This window comes from Pipistrellus hanaki (genome assembly GCF_964339955.1).
Source record: "Pipistrellus hanaki genome assembly, chromosome: 13".
Classification (NCBI taxonomy): Eukaryota; Metazoa; Chordata; class Mammalia; order Chiroptera; family Vespertilionidae; genus Pipistrellus; species Pipistrellus hanaki.
In genome coordinates, this window is record NC_140515.1 from 26979844 (window position 1) to 26995563 (window position 15720).

General features: G+C 44.8%; 1 protein-coding gene across 5 annotated transcripts; it reads right to left on the bottom strand.

The window, feature by feature from the left end:
- Positions 1 to 900: 900 nt before the first annotated feature.
- Positions 901 to 12880, bottom strand: CIDEC (cell death inducing DFFA like effector c). 5 transcript variants are annotated; one of them, XM_084902015.1, is made up of 6 exons: positions 12818 to 12880; positions 11413 to 11490; positions 10437 to 10599; positions 3727 to 3885; positions 3458 to 3645; positions 901 to 1478 (listed from the first exon to the last, which is right to left on the bottom strand). In XM_084902015.1, the coding sequence occupies exons 2-6, from the start codon at positions 11463 to 11465 to the stop codon at positions 1316 to 1318; spliced, it is 726 nt and encodes a 241-aa protein (XP_084758141.1). In that variant the 5' UTR covers positions 11466 to 11490; positions 12818 to 12880; the 3' UTR covers positions 901 to 1315. The 5 variants fall into 5 exon arrangements, with proteins under 5 accessions (XP_084758141.1, XP_084758138.1, XP_084758139.1 ...); XM_084902012.1 differs by having other exon boundaries at positions 12799 to 12874; XM_084902013.1 differs by lacking the exon at positions 12818 to 12880 and adding an exon at positions 12752 to 12789.
- Between the last annotated feature and the right edge of the window lie 2840 nt (positions 12881 to 15720).

Genomic DNA, 15720 nt, shown 5'->3' on the forward strand with positions numbered 1-15720 from the left:
CTGGCAGCTCCTCCCACACGTGCTGCAGGGCATGGGTCAGCTGCCAGCATTTACTCTCCAACCCAGGCCTTTGTCTTTGTCCTTAATAAACCCAAATAGACCTTAAGTAAGAGTCAGATGTTTTTTTCTATTGATTTTTAATCTGAGAGTTACAGACTAAAGCGTGGTCACTGCAAACATCTCTTGCTTGAGTTGTCCTATGTTGAAAAATGCCAGCTCACACTGATGAGAAATTAATAATTTTTTGTGTCTACCTAGCAGCTCATTTTGAAAAACTGAGGCTGAAAGTTCTGAACTGTCTGGCAAGCTGGGGAAGGCATTGACTGAGAGCTGTGTTACATCTTGGTTAGTGCTTTACCACCTAAACACTGAAAAGATTGTAATAAGCCATAACTGGTTTGGCTCAGTGTTGACCTGCGAACTGAAAGATCCCAGGTTCGATTCCGGTCAAGGACATGTACCTTGGTTGTGGGCACATCCCCAGTAGAGGGTGTGCAGGAGGCAGCTGATCAATGTTTTTCTCCCATTGATGTTTCTAACTTTCTATCCCTCTCCCTTCCTCTCTGGGGAAAAAAAAATCAAGAAAAAAATATATTTTTTTAAAAGATTGTAATAAAATGCAACAGTGAGAAGTTAAAAGAGTGCCTTAATCCCACCCTGCCAATCAAAGCCCTTCTGATAGGCAGATTTCTTTTGTAAATTGTTACTTTGTGTATGGATGATATGGTTTGCTCAAGTCTTTGATTAAGCGGACATTTTTGGCAAAACAAGTGCTGTTTCCTGTAACCCCACATTTTGGAGGCTGGTTTGACAATAGATTCCTCTTTTCCTTTAGACCTGTTGTCTAACCTTCCAGAGAGAACTCCACCCTCATCTCCAAAGAACACAGGCAAAGATGTATCAGCATAAGTCATTTATTGCCAATAAATCTCTAATCTCATATGTTAATGGGCCTGACCGTTCACTCAGGACTGTTAGGGATGGGGGCCAGGAGTGTGATGAAGGTATAGCATGTGAAGACCAGTAGCTGAGGGGCAGACTTGATGCCTAGCTTGCTGGCGAACAGTCTTGGTCAGCTAAACTACCTTGGACAGGGAGGAGCTAGGCCCGGACAAAAGCCCTCAGCTCTCCTTTGGCCATCCCATCCCAGGTGTCCAGCCCTTCCTCCTGCTTCCACGTTCGCTGTCCTGTGTGGGTGAGGGAGATGTAGGGAGATAAGAAGCTCTCTAACTGCCAGGCTTGTGGGCGCTACCCACCGAGCATGGGATTCCCAGGCTAGTCGTTGGCTGGAGAAGGCCTTCGAGGACTTGGGCCTTCATTGCAGTATCTTCAGACAGGTCGGGATGAGGGATGGGGCCTTGACCTTAGGGGGCTGCCCTTCCTCTGTGGCATCCAGAAGCTGCTGCATGTAACAGGAGGTGCCGAGCAGCATGTGGCCTGTGGCCTGCATGCTGAAGAGGGCCCAACGAAGAGCTTCCCTGGATGGAGTGAGAAGGGGGTAGAGTTAAAACAGAGAAAACTCCCGGCTGCATCTCCTCAATGCTCCTCCCCTTGCTCCTTTAATAATCCCATAACTTGCAAAGTGATATGCAGATAGGAACAGATGCTGCCTTCCCCCAGCAAATGGGAAAGGGTCTACAGGCATTACCTGCAACTGTACCTTCACTGAGATGTCCAAAATTCAAGCTCACTTAACAAGGCCATTTATTTATTTGTTTATTTTTTTAAATCCTCACTGGAGGATATTTTTTCCATTGGTTTTTAAAGAGAGTGGAAGGGAGGGAGGAGAGGAAGAGAGAGAGAAAGAAACGTTTAGGAGAGAGACACATTGATTGGTTTTCTCCTGCATGTACTCTGATTGAGCCACAACTAAAGTACATACCCTTAATCAGGAATCTAACCCGAGACCCTTGGGTCCAACAAGACCTATTATTTTTGTAATACTACTTGGGCTAACCAATATAACATGATCTAACATCTCATGTTATATTGGTCTACAAAACCTGAAGATCATAACTCAGCCCTTCACAACATCTGTTGTAGACTCTGGGGTCATAGTGATCCCACACAGGGTTAGGAGGTTGAAAAAGCACAAATCACTTAACGTGGGATCTGATGTGTAAAAGAATAGGGGAGCCGGGACCGGTTTGGCTCAGTGGATAGAGCATCGGCCTTCGGACTGAAAGGTCCCGGGTTCGATTCCGGTCAAGGGCATGTACCTTGGTTGCGGGCACATCCCCAGTAGGGGGTGTGCAAGAGGCAGTTGATCGATGATTCTCTCTCATCGATGTTTCTAACTCTCTATCTCTCTCTCTTCCTCTCTGTGAAAAATCAATAAAATATATATTAAAAAAAAAGGGGGGGGGGGAGAAATGTGGTGGGATCAAGAGTAACTGGTTGAATACTTGACTGCTTTAACTAAGTCTTTAGCCAAATCTGTTTAAAAGATAGGTGAGAGTCACTAGTGGTGTCAATCTCAGGGGGTAGGATCAGGAGGGGAAAACAAAAAGAAAATAAGTACTTCCTGGCTGATATTAAAACTTGTCTTCTATTAACCTTCATTCAATAAATTCTGGTGGAGGCCCTGGCTAGTCCCGATATGCTAAGATTGCGGGTTCTATCCCTGGTTAGGGCACATACAAGAAGCAACTAGTGAATGCATAAATAAATAGAACAACCAATCAATGTTTTTTCCTTCCTCTGTCTCTAAAAATAAACAAACAAACATAAATAAATTCTGGTCGAGGTAGGGATGGGGGCAGAAAGACAGAACCATAAACATCTACACATAAAAAGAGTTTGAAATTCTCTGAAATAAAATATATATATATATATTTAAATATACTTTTTTTTTCCCCCCGAGAGGAAGGGAGAAGAATAGAGAATTAGAAACATTGATGAGAGAGAAACATCAATCAGCTGTTTCCTGCATGCTTCCTATTGGGGATCAAGCCCACGACCAAAGTACACGCCCTTGACCAGAATCAAATCCGAGACCCTTCAGTCCTTGGGCCAATGCTCTCTATCCACTGAGCCAAATGGATAGGGCTATTTCAGCATTCTTGATGGACATACATATAGGTGGGGTTTTGAATTCTCCCTGGAACTGATTGTAACTTCTTTTCCCTCATTAATTAGTGAATTCAATAAAATCTTAGACACATGTTCATTTTAATAGTTGATTAGAAAACTACTTAGGAAAACATACTATTTTAAGTGAAAAAAATTTGTTATAATAGAAAATAATTAGAAAAACTGAATGTATCCCAGTTCTACCTGGAGTATGTGTACCCCTTTGGCTTACATTAGTGAAATGTAAAGCACTAGTTCAGCCATAGATCTAGCGCATGCGGTCATGCGTTGTCAGGCCCTAAAAGGCTGAGGCCCACGTGAGCAGATAGGGGCTCTCTCATTGCTGCATACCCACCCTGCCCCCAGCGAATCCCAAGCCACTCACTTCATGACGCGCTTGGCCCCGTAGCAGTGAAGATTGTAGGAAAGGGAGTATGTGCCATAGAGAGTTGCCTTTATGTTCAGGCAGCCAATGAAGTCCTGTGGGTTCAGCTTGTACAGGTCAAAAGTTACACGGGCCACATCGATCTTCTTGACAGGCGTACGGGAGAGGGAGAGCTGGTACCTAGAGGCCTGCATGGAGACAAGTGTGTGGTTGGCACCCCTCAAGGACTTCTGATTCCCAATGCCCTCCCTCCACAGGTGGCACCTCACCTGGTCTGATGGGGGCTGCCATTTCTGCCCCTTCCGGAGCGCCATGAACACTGTGTCGTCTGCCAGGGTTTGGAAATACTCTTCTGTCTCCACCGCCGTGCCGTCTTCCTCCAGCACCAGGAAGAAGGGCTTGTCTGCCAGCATCAGGGTGTCCCGAACCTGGGGAATAAGGTTGGTGATGCTTCTGCCACCCCCATGCAGCCACAGGGCTGGGATGGGGAAGACCCACATCACATCACAGGGAAAGAACAAGGGGCCCGGGTCTGTGGAATGGGACTGCAGCTCAGGCTCTTGCTGTGAGATCACCACCCAAAGATGTAGTATGGTATCTCCTGGTGCCTGGCATCATGGTTAATATTCTAGAAGAGTGATGTCCAGTAAAAATGTAATGGAAGTCACATATGTAAATTTCTATTGAGATAGAACTCATATGCTATAAAATTTGACCTTTTAGAGTATTGAATTCAGTGTTTTTCACACATTCACAAAGTTTTACAACCACCACCACTATCTTATTTCAGAATCAAAAGAAACCCAGTACCCACTAGTAGTCATTCCCCATTTTCCAACCCATGACAACTTCTATTTTATAGGATTTGGCAGTTCTGGACCTTTATTTCGGATAAACAGAATCATATATTATGTGGTCTTTTTACACTGGCTTCTTACTATGTTTCAAGGTTCATCAATGTTGCAACATGATTCACTCTTTATTATGGTTGAATCATATTCTAAATTATAGATATACTACATTTTTTATTGATTCATCAATTGATAGACTTACGATGGTTTCCCTTTTTTTGAGTATCACGAATAATGCTGTTATTCATGTACAAATTTTGGGGTGAAAATATATGTCCTGTTTTCCTGGATGTATGCATAGGAGTGACGCTGCTGAGTCATATAGTCAATATCGTACTTAACTTTTTAAAGAACTACCAAACTGTTTTCAAAAGCAGCTACATCATTTTATATTCCCACCAATAATGTATGAGGATTCCAATTTCTACACAACCTCATCAACATTTGTTATTGTCTATCTTTTATTTTAGTCAGGCTAATGAAGTGATTCTGGTTTACATTTCCCTAATGACTAAGATGTTGAATACATTTTCATGTGTTGTTACCCATTTGTATTATATTCTTTTTAAAATATATATTTTTATTGATTTTTTTACAGAGAGGAAGGGAAAGGGATAGAGAGAAACATTGATGAGAGAGAAACATCGATCCACTGCCCCCTGCACGCCCCCTACTGGGGATTGAGTCTGCAACCAGGGTACATGCCCTTGACTGGAATCAAACCCGAAACCATGGCCCAATGCTCTATCCACTAAGCCAAACTGGTCAGGGCTGTATTATATTCTTTACAGAAACATCCACTCAAACTCTTTGTTCATTTTTAAATAGGCTGTCTTTTTATTATTGAGTTATGAGTTCTTTATATATTCTTGATACTCAATGCTTATGAGATATGTGATTCACAAATATTTTATCCCGTTCTGTTGACCATAGATACATGGGTTTATTTCTGGACTTTCAATTCTATTCCATTGGTTTGAATTTTCTAATAGCATACCCTGGCCGGTGTTGCTAAGGGCATGTACCTGGGTTGCAAGTTTTATCCCTGTCTAGGCACCTGAGGGAGGCAACCAATTGATGTGTCTCTATCGCATTGATGTGTGTGTGTCTCTCTCTCCCCCTCTCTCCCTTCCACTCTTTCTAAAAATCAATCGAAAAAATATCCACTGGTAAGGATAAATAAATAAATAAATAAATAAAATTTCTAATAGCCACATTAAAATAAGAACAGGTAGAATTACTTGTAATATATTTAATTCAATCTAAAAATATATAACTACAATAAAAATTTTATAAGATTTTACATTTTTTTCCATATTGTCTTCAAAATCTTATATGCACTTCATATGTAAACACATCTCAATTTCAACTAGATAAATTAGTAATCACATATAACTACCGTAGTAGCTACTGCATTGAATAGTGCAACTCTAGTGATAAAGAGACATAGGTTTGAATTCTAGCTTCTCTACTTCATTGTTCTGAACCTAAGTCACCTCATTTCTCTAAACTCGTTTCATAATCTAAAAAGTTGAGGCAAATACATTAGAACCGTCATAACAATTAAATGCAAAAGTCTGAGATGATAGCCTAGTTTAAATCCCAGTGAATACACTTGGCCTCTGCCCCTAGAAAATGGGAATAATTGTAGCTGCCTCAAGGTGATGATTATAAGAAATGCTATATGTAAAAGTCATTTGGCAGAGTCCATAGTCCATAGTGTGCATTTACTAAAATTCATACCATACTAATTAAAATGGAAGGAGAACCAGGACATGTTATAGGATAAAAAGTCAGCTCTATACTACATAACCCCATTTAAGTAATATATAAGGATAGACTATATAGGGCACTCACAGTTACACCATTAGTTCTCTCGGAATAGTAGGATTTTCACTTTACTTTTCTTACTTGGATTCATAAGAGAACATATTTTTCTGTTTAAAATCTTTTAATATAGCCAAGACCGGTTTGGCTCAATGGATAGAGCGTCAGCTTGGGGACTGAAGGGACCCGGGTTCGATTCCAGTCAAGGGCATGTACCTTGGTTGCGGGCATATCCCCAGTAGGGGGTGTGGAAGAGGCAGCTGATCAATGACTCTCTCTCATCGATGTTTCTAGCTTTCTATCTCTCTCCCTTCCTCTCTGTACAAAATCAATAAGATATATTTTTTAAAAAATCTTTTAATATAGGCCTAGGATGAGCAATACACCAACAGCAGTGAACACACCTAGCTCTCAGATCTTGTTTTCTGAGTACCATTCTTCACTAAAATGAAGCAGACCTTCTTAGAAAAACTGGTGAACTCGAGGGCTAGGACAGGAAAGGTTCAGGATGAGCCTGCAATACCTTGTTGTGCCAGAAAGTCAGAAAGCGCAAAACAGAAATAGGGCCGAAAGGAGTCCCACTGGCCCCGTCTGGGACTATTTGAGCATCAATAAATAATCTGTTACCATCCTTATATCTCATTTAAATGGGGATACTTGAATCCTTTTTGATAACTATACTAATAAAAGGTAATATGCTAATTAGACCGGGAGTCCTTCCTGACAAAGCTAGCCTGGGCTAAGCTGCCCGCCTGTGGTCTGGGGTGCCAGCGCCTGAGGCTGCTGCCCAGGAGAGGGTGAAGCTGCCCACTCATGGTCCCAGTTGCCTGCGGCTGTGGCTACAGCTCAGACAAAGCCGGCTCGGGTCCCAAGTGCCTGCGACTGGCCAGAGGGAGGGAAGCCCAGGTCCTGGGTGCAGCCAGCCAGAGGAGGGAATCCTGGGTCCCAGGTGCAGGGCCAAGGCAGAAGTGGTTAGGAGTGATCAGGCAAGCAGGCAGAGATGGTTAGGGGCAATCAAGCAGGCAGGCAGAGGGGTTATGGGTTAGAAGTGGTTAGGGGCAATCAGGCAGGCAGGCAGGCAGGCAAGCGTTAGGAGATTGTGAGAGGCATGTCCAACTGCCTGTTTAGGCCCGATTCAAACTGGCAGTCGGACATCCCCCAAGAGGCCCCAGATTAGAGAGGGTACAGGCCAGGCTAAGGGGACACCTCTTACCCCGTGCATGAATTTCATGCACTGGGCCTCTAGTAAGTAAATAAATAAATTTAAATTTAGATGCAGAATGAGATTTTACTTAGTGCAAAGTACTTCCCTAGAAAATAACAGAAAGGAAAAAACAATAGCTTTATATAGAGAAGCCTGACTGTACCTTTAAAAATTCTTTTTACTTAATGATGAGAGAGAAAGAGAGAGACAGAGACAGAGATAGAGAGACAGAGAGAGAGGCACAATTCCCTGGCCAGTAGCTCAGTTGGTTAGAGCATCATCCAGTACACCAAAGTTGTGGGTTTAATCCCTAGTCAGAGCACATACAAGAATCAGTTAATCAATGCATAAATAAATGGAACAACAAATCAATGTCTCTGTCTCTTCATCTTCATCTCTCTTTAAAATCAATAAATTAAAATTAAAAAATAAAAGGATTCACAATTAAATAGAACACTTGATCCTGACCTGGGTCCTTTTGCTACAAAGCACATTATTAGAATAATTGCAAACACTTGAATGTAGTCTCAAGATCAAATGGTAGTGATATAGTACTAGAGGCCCAGTGCATAAAATTCGTGCATGGGTGGGGAGGGGGCTATCCCTTAGCCCGGCCTGTACCCTTTCCAATCTGGGACCCCTCTGGGGATGTCCAAGTGCCTCTCGCAATCTGGGGTCACTGGCTCCAACTGCTTGCCTGCCTGCCTGCCTGATTGCCCCTAACCACTTCTGCCTCTCTGATCACCCCTAACCCCTCTGCCTGCCTGTTTGATCACCCCTAACCACCTCTGCCTGCCTGCTTGATCACCCCTAACTGTCCCCCTGCTAGCCTGATCATTCCTAAATGCCTCTGCCTTGGCCTCACACCCGGGACCCAGGATTCCGTCCTTCGGCCAGCCGCAGGTGCTTGGGACCATGGGTGGGTGGCTTTGCCTGGGCTGCAGCCACAGCTGCAGGCTCCTGGGACCGGGGGCGGGTAGCTTGGCCCAGACCTGGCTTTGTCAGGACGGATGTCTGGAAGGTCGTCCGGAAGACATCTGGTCTAATTAGCATATTACCCTTATATAGATTGTATTTTGTATAGATTGTATTTTGCCTGATTTTGATGGTTGTATTGTGATTATATAGGATAATATACTTGTTTGGAGAAAACACACATTGATGTATCCAAGAATGACAGGCATCAGGTCAGCAACTTGCTCTCAAGTGCTTCAGGAAGTCTCATATTGTTTTTGCAACTTTTGTTAGTTTGAGATTGTTACAAAATCTCATTTCATTTTAAAAAATCCTCCAATGGCTTAATGTTAACTTTAAAAAAAACTTTTTTTTTGTATTGATTTCAGAAAGGAAGGGAGAGGGAAAGAGAAATAGGAATATCAATGATGAGAGAGAATCATTGATTGGCTGCCTCCTGCACACTCCTTACTGCGGATTGTACCTGAAACCCTGGCATTTCCCTTGACCGGAATCAAACGTACGACACCTCAGTCCACAGGCCATCACTCTATCCACTGAGCCCAACCAGCTGGAGCTTACTGTTACCTTTTAACATGAAACCCAACTGTTTGTTGCTATAGCCAATAAAGGACTTCATACCCTGCTCTCTCCCAACTATATCTCCTTACCCTCTCTCCCCTCGTCTTCTCTGCTCCTTTCTTTCTGTTGCCAAATTTGGAAAGTCAGTCTAGATAGAATGATGTCTTCCTAATTCCAAGTAGACTTCACTTCTGACCAATGGTCCATCTTAGAAAGCTGCCTCTCCCTGCATCCTCTGCAGTTAGGGCTCTGACTAGGAATTCCCAAACTTCATTGACTACAAGAATCTGCTGAAGAATCTGCTAAAATGACAGTTCCTGTGCCTCACTCATGACCTGATCAGTCTCAGGGGGAGAAGTCTGGGAAGCCACGTGTTAACAAAGCCATGGTAGTGCACAAGGTGGTCCCTGAACCTCAGTGTGAAAAGTAGGGCAGCGTCTAGACTCAAGTGTGAAAGAGCCCTTTTGATTCAAGGCACAAGAAATGTGGTCTGGCACAACTGGAAGCCTTCCAGGGGAGGGGAAATTGGCTTCCAGGAAGAATGGACCTAATTCGGAGAAATGGGGGAGACAGCCTAGAATAGAGGGTTAGGTTAGGTCAGCTATGGTTTTTATATGTTAAGCAGACTAGTAATTGGAAGCCTAATTCAAATATTTGATCTGTGTCAGGCACCTGGACTTGCCGATGAGCAGGGCCCCACCCCCTGGAGCTGATAAGGGGCAGTGAGGCACATGACTAATGTGGAGCCAGAATAGATGAGGCTGTAGGCCTGGCAGCGGAGGAAGCATGGAGAGGAAGCGTGGACATGGGGAAGGCTGTCATTCTTGCCTGCTGTGACTACCATCCACAAGCGTTGTATATCCTTGGTTTTCTCCTCTGGAAGCTTATCTGGTTAACAGTTTGAAGAAAGTCTTCTATAGCTATTAAAAAAATTCTTACATGGGCCCTAACCAGTTTGGCTCAGTGGATAGAGCATCGGCCTGCGGACTCAAGGGTCCCAGATTTGATTCCAGTCAAGGGCACATCCCCAGTAGAGGGTGTGCAGGAGGCAGCTGATCAATGATTCTCTCTCATTGATGTTTCTAACTCTCCTTTCCTCTCTGTAAAAAAAATCAATAAAATGTATTTTTCAAAAAATCCTTACGTGGAAGGTCAGTATGGGAAACAGACTGAGAACTGCCCTGGCAGAAGGGAGGAGATGGAGAAAGGAATGTCTAAAATATTGCCCCTTTCCCCAACTTCCAGGTACTTCTACATGTTTAAGAACGACTGTGAAAGGCAACCTAAGGATCCTTGCAGGGAGCAGATATGCTCGGACAATACCACTGATGTTGATACAGGAAAACAACAGACTACCTCGCCCTGTCAGCAGCACTCCAGGCAGGCACTGCCAACCCACTAGACCTGGCATAAGAAAGGAAATCTTTTCACCATGTAAGCCATGAACTTCATCCTTACTAAACTTCCAGCTCGTGACCTGGAGGACAGAGGCAGCAGGCAGGCCAACTCGGAGCCAAGGTCCCCGTGGTTGGGCTGTGCAGAGGTCAGGCCCGCCCCTCACCTTGAGGAGGAGGTCCTCCAGGCTGTGCGCCATGATGCCCTTCCGCACACTCCGGTCCTGGGTGCTCACTCTGCAGGGTCGTGCCCGGAGGGGTCCACGGGGTGCCTGGCTGGGCTCCGACAGCAGCTGCTGGGTCACCACCGAGGTGCTCACTGCCACATACCTGGGGGGGCGTGGTTTGGGGCATTAGAATAAGCTGCCTGCTGCTTCCCAGCTCTCACCCCAATAGCAATCCCTCTAGGCCGTGCTCACCATATCCCTCCTCCCCTACCACCTACCAAGTCTGCTATGGTTAGTCTTATTCAAAAGTCAGCCACCTCAGTGTGTCTCAGACTTTATTGGGCATGTAAGTCCTGCGGGGATCTCGGTGAAATGCAGATTCTGATTCAGTAGGTCTGGGCAGAGTCTGAGATTCTATGTGTCTAATAAATTCCCAAGTGATACTGACTCTGCTGGTTCTCAGACCATGAGGAGGAACAGGGTGATAGAAGACCCACCTCACATGCCCCCAATTCCCCTTCCCTCTCTTGGCCTCGCTCCTCTCACCTGTCCAGTGAGATGAAGTGGCGAAGCTGACGTCAGTGTAAGATGTTTTTGAACTCTGACATAACACAACGGAGAACTAAAGGAGTGGAGGGAACCTGGATTTTGGAGTCAGGCAGGCAAAGTTAGAATCCTGGCCCCACTACCCATTTGCTAGGTAATCGAAAGCATCCACTCTGTGCCCAGTTTCCTTGTCTATTAATTTGGCATAATAATCCCCACTTCCCAAAGCCGTGGTGAGGTTTAGAAGAGATCAAGAATGAAAGCACAAGCACAGTGTGGTGGTAATCTTGAGCCCCATTACAGACCCCCAGAATCAGAATCCACACTTTACGAAGATACACAAGTGACTTACGTGCCACTGAAATCTGAGACGTTCTGCCCTACCGCTCACAGGAAGCCCCCCTTCCCTTCCACCCTCGGCTCTCCTCACCTGGAGAGGGACTTGGGGTTGAGAAGGCTGAGGGACTTCATGGCATATTCCATTCTCGTCAGCTGGACTGCATTGGACCTGGGAAGGAAGCAGAAACAGCTCATTACGGTGGACTGGGAGGGTTTCCGTTCTCTCATCATCTGACACAGAACCACCCCACCCCCATCCAGCAAGCTTCCACTCCGCTCTCCCCGCTCAATTCACAGACAGCTTCCCCAGCCTTTTTTCTGTCCAACCCCGTGCACACCAACTGTGACCAGGTTGGAGACCCCCTCCGCGCGCAGGCTCAGCCCCACTCAGCGGCTCCTCCCTCCCTAGTACCACTCACTCCATGTTTCTCTGACTCTGGCTCCGATCGCACTGATCAGGGATCCCCAGTTGGAGCTAAAGACGCCCGGCCTGGTTAATTCCTGTCCCTGGGGGCAGAGTCCACTTCATGCTGGCAGGAGGTGAGTCACACCGCCTCCCACGGCTGGGGACTGTTCCCTCCGCTGCAGTCCAGAGACATCCCGGGTCAGGCCTCACGGGCCCGGCAGCCCAGGCTGAGCCCGCTCTCTCCCGTAGGCCCTTGAGCAATCCAAACCCTCCTGAGGCCTCACACTGACTAACGGGACTTGGTGGGATGATGGAGACGGTCTGCATCTATTCTCTCTGTTTCTGTAGCTACTAGCCCAATGTGGCTATTGAGCACTTAACATGCTGCTAGTATGCCTAAGGGGCTGGATTTTTAACCTAACTAATTTAAATTTAAATAGCCATGGTGTCTTATGGCTCCTGGCAGCCATACTGCACACTACAGCTCTAGCTGACAGCTTTAGGCTCACCTGCTACCACTTTGTCTTCTAAACCCCTGTGCTCCAGCTTTTGCATGTTCCGAGCATGCAAAAGGCAGTTCCCTCCACCTGCAGTGCTTTCCTCTGTCCCGGAGCTAAATGTCTGTAGCTTTGACGCCCCAGTTGCATTGCTTTCCACCCTTCGGAAAGCCTTCATACACAGCTTACAGAATTTCCCCTTCAACCTGCCCTTCCTGCTTCTTCGCCAAGTGTCTATTTCTGTCTTAGCCCCCTAGGCACGGGGTGCCTGGCCTGAGATGTTCTGCCTAATCCTAGCCCCCGGCACAGCGAGGGCCTGGCGCAGAGTAAGGGGCTCAAGGAGCGGCCATGGAAGGAAGCCCCCTCCACAGTCGGGTGAAATTACTCTTTCCTTCTGAGGACTTGGGGCAGAGGGCTCCTCAGACCTGCCTTCCCCGTGAAAGCTCACTGCCCACGTCTGCTTGTTTTGGCCTCGCTCCTCACGCCCATTCCCTGTCCATAGAAAACTCTGCCAAGCCCCACCTCACCTGCTCTCCAAGAGCCAAGAAACAAACACCACAAAACAAATCCTTACCTCCCCCTCAGCCTCCTACCCTTATAGTGCTGCCCTGCTCAGCTCAGCCCTCCCTTCGTTTTATTTCCAGCTCCCGAGGGAAGCCCCTCCCCCGACCGTCAGTGCCAGCTGGGCAAAAGAGCATGGGTGAGTATACAGCTTTACCCTTGGGATTTCAGGCCAGTCTAACTCCCAGAAAATGCCCCAAAGGAGGGCAGGAGGCATGTTACAACAGCTTTGAGACAGGGTCTGGCCCAAGACATGGCAGCAGGCACAGAGGGCACAGAAAACAGGCCCATGTGGGTGGTGGCTTCAGCACTGCCCATGTTAGCTGTCTGAGTATAGACAAATTGCCTTATGCCCATATGCTCCAGTTTATCTCCCTGTACTACAGGGAATAATGATTCCTGTGTCAAAGGATTGAGTGAGGATTTGTGATAATAAAAGCAAAGGTCTTTGCAACAAAGACCAATAATATTGGTGTTATTAATGATATAATTATTTAATAATACCAGAGACTAAGACTAGCTGAAATGTGTAGTGTTTAGAGGGTAATATCTATAACCCAGCAATTCTACTTCTAGATAGATAGATGGATAGAAAGATAGATAGATAGATAGATAGATAGATAGATAGATAGATAGATGCACATATATATAGTATCCAAGAGACATAAAAACAGATATCCATACAAAAACTTATATGTGAGGGTTCATAGCATTATTCACAATAGCCAAAAATTTGAAACAACACAAGTGTTCATCAATTGATGAATGAGTAAAAAATGTGGTATATCCATAAATAGAATATTATTTGTTAATAAAAAGGATAGGTGCTATTACATGGATGAACTTTAAAAATATATATGCAGAGTGAAAGAAGTCATTCACAGCAAATCACACATATATTTTTATGATTCCACTTACATGAAATATCCAGAACAGGCAAAACTATAAAGGTAGAAACTATATTAGTGGTTGCGTAGGGCTGGGGCTGGGGAATGGATATGGGGTTTCTTTCAGAAAAGATAAAAATGTCATAATCCATTAATGTAATTATAATTTATTTGGTGATGGTTGCACAACCCTATAAGTGTACTAAAAACCATTGAATTGTATGCTTAAATGCAAGAATTGTATAGTATATAAATTATACCTCAATAATGCAGTTTTTAAAAAAGAGTCCAGCTCAGTGTGGCTCAGTGGTTGAACGTGGACCCATGAACAGGGGGTGCCTGGTTCGATTCTCAGTCAGGCACATGCCCCGTTGCAGACTCAATCCCTAGTAGGGAGTGTGTGGGAGGCGGCCAATTGATGTCTCTCTCATTGATCTATTTCTACTAGTATATCCCTCTCCCTCTCTCTAAAATTAATAAAAACATATTTTTTAAAAAAGGAAAAAAAGTCTCAGTCTTGGTTTTCTCAGTGGTTAGAACACAGCCCTGCATACTGAAGGGTGTCAGATTCGATTCCCCGTCCAAGGCACAAACCTGAGTTGCAGGTTCGATCCCTGCCCCAAGTTTCATGTGGGGAGCAACCAAGTGATGTGTTTCTCTGTCCCCCTCCCCCTCCCCCTCCCCCTTTCCCCCTTTCCCCCTCCTCCTCTCCCCCTACCCCTCTCCCCCTTTCCCCCTTTCCCCCTCTCCCTCTCTCCCTCTCCCTCTCCCTCTCCCTCTCCCTCTCTCCCTTCCACTGTCTCTGAAAAACAATGGAAAAAATATCCTCAGGTGAGGATTAACAAATAAATAAGACTCCAAGCTCATCTTTCAGCCCAGGGTTTTTCACACTAGTGCATCATAATCACCTGGAGGGTTTGTTAAAATTCAGATTGCTGGATCCACCCCAGTTTCTGACTCAGTATGTCTGGAGTGGAGCCCAAGAAAGTGTATTTCTTTTTCTTTAAAAAAACAAAACAAAAACATACACATATTTTATTGATTTTTTTTACAGAGAAAGGGAGAGGGATAAAAAGCTAGAAACATCAATGAGAGAAAAACATTGATCAGCTGCCTCCTGCACACCCCCCACTGGGGATGTGCCAGTAACAAATGTACATGTCCTTGACTGGAATCGAACCTGGAACCTTTCAGTCCGCAAGTTGACGCTCTATCCACTGAGCCAAACTGGTTAGGGCAAGAAAGAGTATTTCTAACAGATTTCTAGGCAATGCTGAAGCTGTGGCTCCTTAGGTACAACACTTTGAAAATCAGCATTTAGCCTTAGCTGTGTGATGAAACTCCTCTAAGCTTCAGTTTGATCTGATCTGACAAATGGGAATTAAAAATACTAGTAACTCCTACCCCATTTGGGTTGTCCTAAAGATTAAATGAGATAATCATGAGATGCACTTGCTGTAGAGCTTAGTACATTTGTCAGGCTCAATAAATAGCTATTATAACTATTATTATTATTATTATTATTATTATTATTATTATTATTATTTAGACCTAATCCTTCACTGAAGGAGCTCCCAGTCAACCATCATTCATTCATTCACCATTCAACAACTATTTATTAGTCACTTACTATCAGCCAGCCTTCCTAGAGGTTGAGAATATACCAGGAAACAAGGCGGCCGTGTCTCACACTTCAAGGAGCGGACATTACTGGAGGAGAGGGAATTCTGAACATGAACAAATATGCAAATAAAATAATTTCAGATAATGATGTCCCGGGAAGAAAACAAAACCAGGTGACATGACAACAAGTGGCTGGAGAGCAAGATTGGCTTTGGGGTTAGGAACGTCTGAGGGAAGGGGAGCTTTCAGCTAAATCCTGACTGGTGAGAAACCAGTCTTTTGAAGCCCTGGAGTGTCTTAGTCCATTTGGGCTGCAGTAAATGAAAACTATATACTAGTGGCTTATGAACAAGAGAAATTTATTTCTCACAATTCTGGAGACTGGCAAGTCCAAGACGAAGACCCTGGTAGATTTAGGGTCTGGT